General features: G+C 44.7%; 1 protein-coding gene and 1 pseudogene across 1 annotated transcript; both read right to left on the bottom strand.

The window, feature by feature from the left end:
- Positions 1–409: 409 nt before the first annotated feature.
- On the bottom strand, positions 410–2,046 carry LOC122452787 (annotated as a pseudogene).
- A 1,525-nt stretch (positions 2,047–3,571) lies between these two features.
- Positions 3,572–5,811, bottom strand: LOC122453045 (dolichyl-diphosphooligosaccharide--protein glycosyltransferase subunit 1-like). The gene has a single exon (XM_043486895.1). The coding sequence runs from the start codon at positions 5,779–5,781 to the stop codon at positions 3,955–3,957; it is 1,827 nt and encodes a 608-aa protein (XP_043342830.1). The 5' UTR covers positions 5,782–5,811; the 3' UTR covers positions 3,572–3,954.
- Positions 5,812–9,011: the final 3,200 nt, after the last annotated feature.

The following is a 9,011-nucleotide window of genomic DNA, read 5'->3' as shown; positions in this document are numbered from 1 at the left end:
TCCCTTAGTCCCTCCAAAGTGGGTTCCACCTGAAGTAGGTTTGCTATCGTATTCTTTACATGAGTCCTCCACTCCTTTCTCCACATATTTCCCTCCCACCTCTTCATTTCCTCTATGGACCATATTTGCAGCTGACCCACCTAAGCCCATTCGGGCACCCTGTCCTCAGGAAGAACTCCTTTGATCCTGCTGTTTCCTTACTGAATCTGGTATTTAGTCTTAATGATTTTGTTTGTTTCACCTCATTCTTTACACTTCACACAATTCCTTCTGACAAGCATCATCTTGGGTTCTCCGATCAATCACTTTATTTTTTTTTTACAGCTGTGAAATGTATGTTTATTGTTACTTCTGACCCATTGTACAACTAATCCAGCACAAATTACCAGAAAAATTTTACATTATTTATTCAGGACTGTGGTTTCTCAACAACTTCGAACTTGGGGTCTTCAAATGTGAAGTTAGGGAAAGTGTTCATGTCTGCTTTATCATATATTTGGTCAAGCTTAAAAAGCTCCCTGTCCAGTTCTTGCTGACACTCTGGGTCAGCATCAACAGGTCCTCCAGATGTCTGTCCCCTAGTTCTATATTCCCTGGTCTTGTCCATGAAGAATTACCGTACAGGATCAGGTTCCTTATCAGATGCCACTGCTGTTAACACCTATGCCCCTCCTCAGAGACTGAGACTGCAGAATGAGTGACAGAGGACCTGAGGGTCCTCTGAAGAACCTGGAGACCCTGTCGCCTGCACTCAATCCCAAGCTGCCAGAGCCGCCACCGCCGCCTCCCTGTTCCCACCAAGCACTTCAGAGATATAATGGAAAGGAGGGTGCAGTGGGAAGGATGGCTTTTGAAAGCTTGAATGCAAATGGCACGCTAACAAGCTGTGCTACCTACGGAAAATTATGTAGCATCTCTGAGCCTCTACGGGCTTCCCGGTGGCTCAGATGGTAAAGAGTCTGTCTGCAGTGTGGGAACTCGGGTTCGATCCCTGGGTCAGGAAGTTCCCCTGGAGAAGGGAATGGCAACCCACTCCAGTATTCTTGCCTGGAGAACTCTGGAGAAAGGAGCCTGGCGGGCTTCAGTCCATGGGGTTGCAGAGTCAGACACGGCTAGGTGACTTAACACTGAGTCTCTATTCGCTGCAGAGGTTTGTAGAAGAGAAACTATTACCACATCAACCAGGGCTGGAGTACAGCGATCACGAAATGGTGAGAGGGAAGGAGTTCCATGAACTACAAAGAACCCCATCGACCAGGGCTGGAATACAGCGATCACGAAATGGTGGAAGGGAAGAATGTCCAGAAGTACACTGCTATTCTCCTAGCACTATCTCTGCAGCTATTAGCAGCTGTATTCCTCTTCCACCCACAGAATCAATGTTCTCATCTCTTCTCTTGATAACTTACTCCTGAGAGACCTGGCCCACTGACCTGTTTTAGTTTCACAGAAGGAGAAGCTGGGCCTTGATTCACTGCAGCTGAAAGTTTTAGTGTCGTAGTGGTCCGCCACATAGATAATTTCTTAAAATTTCCCATGGCACATCTCATTCCTTCTCAGTCCCTGGAGAAAAGCACCTGGTAAGTGGTTAAACCGAGCCATCCTCACCACCTTGCCAGTTTACACATGTCTAAGAGGCAAAAGAGTAGTGCAGGCTTTGAGATACGATCGGCCTGGGTTTAAATTCTACCAACAGCCCTTACTAGGTGTATGATCCTGGGCAAGTCTCTTAACTCTTTGAGCCTCAGTTCTCTCACCTATAAAATGGAGACAATAATATCTCACATAGGCACTCAATAGATAATAATCATTACAATGATGATTATACTATAGAAATGTGAAGAATCTGTTTAAGGAGCATCTAGCTTTACTGCTACTTTTACTGGGATTGTTCATATTTCCTAATAACTTGTTAACCAAGTCCTGAGGTTTCCAGGAGCCACTGTGCCATTCACAGGCCCAAGGAGGGAACCTTGCAGCATCCGCGTAGATGACCTGTTTTTCTCCTGGGATATCTACCAAAATAAATCCCATTTCTCGTACCATGCTCCATATTGCCAGAAAATGGAAATGATACAACTCCTGTATTAATTCCAAACTGAGCCACTGAGAGGTCTCCAAATAAGCCCCTTATTCTGCCTAAATCCTACCCATCTTCCAAGTCTCACACTCTCTGCTTCCCCTAGTGTTCTCTCCTCTGTCCCGATACCTCCTGAAGAGCAAAAACCCTGCTACCATCTCAATGGGCAAGTTCAGAGTGGGGCTTAAGGGGAAGATGAGGTAGAGAAGATGGTACCAATGACCCATAGAGGAAGTAGAAAGATAAATTACTGAAGTCAGGGAAAATGTGAACCCAAGTGTTACTCTATGTTCAGACAGGATTTTCAAGATGGGAAAATGCAATCTAGTGTAAGAAAACAAATGAGAGAAGAGCTATGGGGACTTTTCACCCTGGAAAGACACAAAATATCCTCACAGGGCTTTCCATATACAATGTTCTATAAGGCTGTGATTAAAATCCATAATGAAAAGCTAGATGTGAACAGAGAATAAACATTATTGTTCAATCAGTGCAGAAATTATCATCAATTAAGCTAACTGGAGAGTCTCAAAAAAGCAGAGATGTTCAAACTGTGCTAGAGGGCTCCTCCTCTGAGCACTCTGAGGGAGTTTAATGCCCCTGCCTGCAGTTTACCAGGTACTATAGCTGCTCCCTGCTGGGGTGCCTCACGGGCAGAGCTGAGTTTGAGTCCTGCCTGTCTTCTTGGCGCCCAGCAGAGAGCGACACACAGTCCTTCCTCTTTAACTGGGGGCTGAACCACATTTCCTCATGCCTGAGCGAGCCGCAGGGTCAGGTCTTGAGTTGCAAAACTTTGACTCTGGGTCCAGAACTTCTAAGACAATGCAACCCCCAAGCTAACTGAGAGATCTCCATGAATACCTGCTGACAGAGACGTGACCACCAGCGGGCCCCTTCTTCCTTTACCTGTCTAACCCTGGCAGGAATGCCTCCTCAACCCTACCTGTGGGCTCAGCCTGGCCCCTAGTTCTGGACACCATCCTGGCCTGAGGTGAAGAGAAGCATGAGGCCTCAGTATAAGCATAACCAACATGGTGACTGAGACAACTCAGATCCAATCTCTTGGAGGGGAGACAAGACCTCCAGTTCTTTTACCATCTAGTCAATGCTGTAACAATGGATTTGGAGTGCCAGCACCTTAAGAAATCACCTGTTTTCACTGCTCCTTGTACTAGTACAGACATAACTTTTCATAGCAAAAACCATATAAAAATTAAAGTTTTATTGTGCTTTTTGAACTTCACATTGTAAAATTTTATTTCTGCCTTGTAATCTAGTCTTTAGTGGTCAAGTGGCTGCATAGTATTCCATCAGGTTGTTATACCACAATTTACTTAATCAGCTATTCTGGGACACTTAGTTACTTTCAAATTGATGCTAAACAATATTATTATGAATACCTTTTCTGGGAATTTAGAATTACTTTCAAGGTTAGATTTTCAGAAATGGAATCAATGAATCAAAGAATAAGAGCTTTCAAAGACTCAATACAGAGTTTTTTTTTTTTTTTTACAGCCTTGGCTTTATTTTCATTTAGTCATATGTGCTTTAAAAAACACACACATGCTTGTAAAATACCCAAATCTCAGGAATTAGAAGGGTGTAAAACAAGGGGCTTGAGGTGAAAAGAATATCCTAGGCTTCAGAACAAAGCCAACTCAAAAACTTCTTTGTTCAAAATTCAAAGATATTTTGTTTTAAATGACATCTAGGTGTTTTTTTTGTTTTTTTAAAGAACATCTTAGGGACAAAACTAAGCTTCTGTGTTGCTTGAGGCAAGGCCTAGCTTCTCTCTTCCTTGGAGACCTTTGGCAAATACAGATGCCATAACCTGCTGGCCTCCATGTTCACCCCCCACCCTGCCCTCTGGAGGGCTACAGGGTATGCAGGATGTGGTCAATCTTGCTGACCAGCTCCTGTCGCTTTCCTGAAATGAGCTGCTTATTCTCGATGTACATGTCTTTCTTGAGCTTGCCGGCCACCAGCCACTCAGCCTCCACTGCTGACTTCAGGACCAGCTCCTTGACCTGCGCGTCCAGCTTCTGCATTTCGCTCACTTTGTCGCAGAGGTTGGAGCCCTCGGCCTTCAGCCTGGACTGCAGCAGCGCCACCTCACTGGTCAAAGCCTTGTGCTCCGTTTCCAAGCTCTTCTTGCCACTGCTGAGGGTGGACACATCCCGGGACTGTTTGTATCTACTGACCGTCTTGTCAAAGTGGTGGTAGAGACCTAGTCTCTTGCTGACCAGGGTCAAGACCTGCTCTATTATGCAAGCCACCTTCATCCTGGCTTCTGCAGCTGGATCCTTCGTGATGGATAAGTCCAGCCTGACATAGACGATGACAGTGAAGAGCAGAATGGAGAAGGCGGCCACCAGCAGCAGGGGCTCCTGGAGCATGAGCACCTTGCTGAAGGTGTAGCGCACCACGACGTCCTGAATGTGCTGTTCCACCAGGTTTTCCTTGTGGGCCACGATCACAGGGCGGCCACAAGTGTCCAGGTAGGTATAGTGCAGCTCGTCGGGGGCTCGACTGATCTCATAGGGACTGTCCACCTGGATGTTCCTGGCCCCTTCAGGGAGGATGATCTTCACGGTCAGAGAGTCTATCACTTGCTCATCAAACACATGGTCCACCAGCCTCATCTTCAACATATACTGGTCTCCCAAATTATAGAGGTACTCATAGCTTGGGAGGTTGTAGCCAATGATATAATGAGTCTTCCACCCGCCAAAGAGAGGGAAACGAGGCTTCACTTCCATCTCCACCGAGTCATCCAAAGTAAGGAGGTGTCTGGTGTAAATGCTGCCAATCTCATCCCGGTAATAAACATCCTGGGCAGAGGCAGGAAGGATGGTCTTAAAAGAACGGATGGAGGAGCTGCCACTATCTGTCCATCTGTCATAATCATAACGAGAAAAAGACCCCTTCAGCACAGCCCCCGTGTGCTTCAGGTTCACGTTTTCTTCCACAGCAATATTACCCCAGTGGGAGACCTCGACAACTCGGGTCATGCTGCTGACGGTCAGGAAAGGGCTGTTGTTCTCAGAATGTACTCTAAAACTATCCTGACTGTAGGCAGGGGTGTCGTGGAAAGGGCCATAATCCAGGAGGTTCTCGTGGCGCATGGGGTTGCCCAATTTGGTATAGCTCTCCACGTTTGGGGAGGCGAGCTTCACACGCATGGTTTGCGTCTTGGTCGGGTAGGGAGAGTAGAAATAATGATTTCCCTCAAACACCACAAACTGTTTCTCAGACTGGGTGATCTGGGTTGGATACGGCTGAATCGCGTGGGTATAAACGGCTTCCACAACAACTGAAACCTTCGCCCCAGGATCAAGAGCAGCTGGGAGCTGGACTGTGAAGAATCTCCCGCTTTTACCCTTAACTTTGGTCTCCCGTACGTCCAGACTGTTGGTTTCCTCATCCACTCCCGTCACCTGCACGCCGAGGTGTGCCAGCTGGGCCTCCAACTCGGGCTCCAGCGCTACCAGGAAGGAGGCAGCGCGGGGCGAGGAGCCGCCGCCCGCGTGCGCCAGGACCACCTCGGCAGTCACCTTGGCCAGGTGGCTGCTCAGGTCCAGCGTGCGCCTCACCTCTTCGTTGACCAGAGGCGGAGCCTCCGCAGAAGTGCTGCCTGGCTCCGGAGCCCAAGCCGCCAACAGCAGCAGCAATGGCAGCAGCGGGACTGCGGGCGCCTCCATAGCCGTGACCCCGCTGAGCCCCGCCTGCGTGTGCGTGCCCTGCGTGCGTTCCCCACAGGGCGGCGGCCCATTGGGCCACTCAGCTCCCCAAGATGGCGGCTCCCAGGCCCACAGTTAGTATTTAAGGAGGTACGTCCCCCACCATAATAGTGTCTGCTTTTTTTAAATTTATTTTTTAATTGAAGGATAACTGCTCTACAGAATCTTGTGGTTTTCTGTCATATATCAACAAGAATCAGCGATATTGATTCTTGTTGAGGTATCTTTAATGACTTTACATGACTATAAGCAATATGTAAGTAACTATTCCAGCTTTAGCACATCACCTCTAACAGACATGATTATCTAACATTTTTGCTAGTTTAGAATGTATAGTCAGTCAGTTCAGTTGCTCAGTCGTGTCCGACTCTTTGTGACCCCATGAATCGCAGCACGCCAGGCCTCCCTGTCCATCACCACCTCCCGGAGTTTACTCAAACTCATGTCCATGAAGTCATGATGCCATCCAGCCATCTCATCTTCTGTCGTCCCCTTCTCCTCCTGCCCCCAATCCCTCCCAGGATCAGGGTCTTTTCCAATGAGTCAGTTCTTAGTATCTTATTAAATTTTTCTTGTACTTCTTTACTCACTGGTGAGTTGGAAGGTTTCCTTTATGCTTGTTACTAACCACATTGCCTCTTGTATATTTTGAAAGAACAAGAACGTTTGCTCTAGTGGCCCAAATGTTTGGGTTCCTGCATTTATAAACTGTTCTCCCCTGCTTTGGCTTTATAACCTATTTGCTAATCTCCCTGACACCACTTGATCCATTATTTGTGTACTGTTTAACCAAAGTCTACAAACTTGGATAGGGATTAAGACAATGTCACTTGCAGTTTGGGTTCCAGTATAAATTCCTTTTTTTTTTTTAAAGCTATGTGGCATTAATTGATTCACTTTTTCTCTCAAAGCCTCTTTTCTCACTTATCTACTTACCCCACAGTGTTATACGAGAACTATAAGCTTGTAAAAGCAGGGTCAGACAGTTTTTTCTGTAAAGGGCCCTACAGTAACTATTTTAGGCTTACAGATCATATGGTCTCTATTACAACTACTCAACTCTGCTATTGTACCATGAAAATAGTGTAGACAATGACAGTCCATTAATAAGCATGACTGTAGTCTAGCAAAACTTTTTTAGAATATAAAAATTTAATTTTATATTTATGTATAAACATTTATATCTAAATATATGTAGATATGTAAATAAATGTAATTTAAATTATATAATAAACATGTTACAATATGACATATATAACACTTACATATTATAATATGTAATTACATTTACAAATGTTATATAATTACATATAATTAAATATGCATATAATTTAATTTTATAAAATTTTCATGTATCACAAAATATTTTTTTTTCTGCTACTTGCTTTTTTATTTGCTTAAAAATAGTTTCAGGTTGGTAGCAATTTTACTACTCTCCCTGTTTTTTTAAAATTTTTATTTATTTTATTTATTTATTTTAATTGGAGGCTAATTACTTTACAATATTGTAGTGCCATACATTGCCATACATTGACATGAATCAGCCATGGGTGTACATGTGGCCCCCATCCTGAACCCCCTCCCATCCCTCTCCCCACCCCATCCCTCAGGGTTGCCCAGCGCACCGGCCTGTCTCATGCATCAAACTTGGACTGGTCATCTGTTTCACATATGGTCATATACATGTTTCAATGCTATTCTCTCAAATCATTCCACCCTTGCCTTCTCCCACAGAGTCCAAAAGTCTGTTCTTTACATCTGTGTCTCTTTTGCTGTCTCGCATATAGGGTCATCGTTACCATCTTTCTAAATTCCATATATATGCGTTAATATACTGTATTGGTGTTTTTCTTTCTGACTTACTTCACTCTGTATAACAGGCTCCGGTTTCATCCACCTCATTAGAACTGATTCAAATGCGTTCTTTTTAATAGCTGAGTAATATTCCATTGTGTATATGTACCACAGCTTTCTTATCCATTCATTTGCCAATGGACATCTAGGTTGCTTCCATGTCCTAGCTATTGTAAACAGTGTTGTGACGAACATCGGGGTACATGTGTCTCTTCCAATTCTGGTTTCTTCTGTGTGTATGATATTTTTGCAGCTACTTAAAAATGTAAAATATAACACCATTCTTTGCTCATGCTCTATTACAAAAACAGGCATTAGGCTAGATTTAGCCCACAGCCTATAGTTTGCCAACCTCTGCCCTAAAGCCCTATCCAACAGCATGAGATCCCATGGGACAGTCAAAACAAACAGGTACCCAGAATAGGCAACAGTACTGTCATTGATTTTTCGTTGTGAAAACAAGGAACAGGGAAGGTGCTGTGATTTGCCCAAAGCCACATGGCCCTCCAGAGGTAGAACTGGGATTTCCGTCAGATCTGCCTTTTTCCAAAGCCCCAAGCATTGGCTGCTGTAGCAGCCTCCTCTCCAGTCAGTGGTCTCAGCCCTGGGCCAGCTCTTGCCTATTCCTGACCTTCCTTCCATCCTTCCTCAGCTTGTTCCACATTGCCCCACCCCAAACCAGGGATGCCATAGTAGCATCAGCATTTAGGCAAGAAAGAGCAAACCCAGTTCTTTTGGCTCCTACAAAGAGGCCTTGATTCTCCACAAAGTCATGTACTTGCAGGAATCAGGCACCCATTTTCCGCATTCACAGAGATGTTCAGTGGTTTACAGACTACTGTGTGCCCGCCAGTGTGCACTCACTCACTCGTCAGGCATCTCAGATTATAAATCATCTCCCTCATGATGTGTGATCAGAATCATATTCTTCTTTTTGTCTGCTTTTGAGGAGCTTTTACTCTTGGAGGACAAGGCCAGCAACAGTAACAAAATCACCAATGTGGGAAATAGGAAATAGTATTGACAGGTACAGGAGTATCCAGTGGAAAGAGGATACAATTTAGAAGACTTTCACCAAAGTTCAAGTTGATTCTGCCATGAATTATCTGATCCCCCTGAGGCTTAGTTTCTTAGCTGAAAATGAGGATAATGAACTTCAAATGAGAACATACATAGTGTGTGCTTTGAAAACTTTGCTATACAAACTCTAGTTAACAGTATTATTACCCATCTTGTACAACTCCAAACACTTAACTTGAACCCTGACCTTCTCGGCCTGATTTGAAATGTGATATTTGTTGTCTTCTTTAGAAGCTCCAAAGCCGTGTTTTCAGATT

Source organism: Cervus canadensis, chromosome 14 (genome assembly GCF_019320065.1).
Source record: "Cervus canadensis isolate Bull #8, Minnesota chromosome 14, ASM1932006v1, whole genome shotgun sequence".
Classification (NCBI taxonomy): domain Eukaryota; kingdom Metazoa; phylum Chordata; class Mammalia; order Artiodactyla; family Cervidae; genus Cervus; species Cervus canadensis.
This window is presented reverse-complemented; position numbering and strand designations above follow the sequence as displayed.

What these genes read in the sequence shown, in the direction of transcription:
- LOC122453045 (XM_043486895.1), bottom strand. Translation starts at nt 5,781, where the DNA reads ATGGAGGCGCCCGCAGTCCCGCTGCTGCCATTGCTGCTGCTGTTGGCG.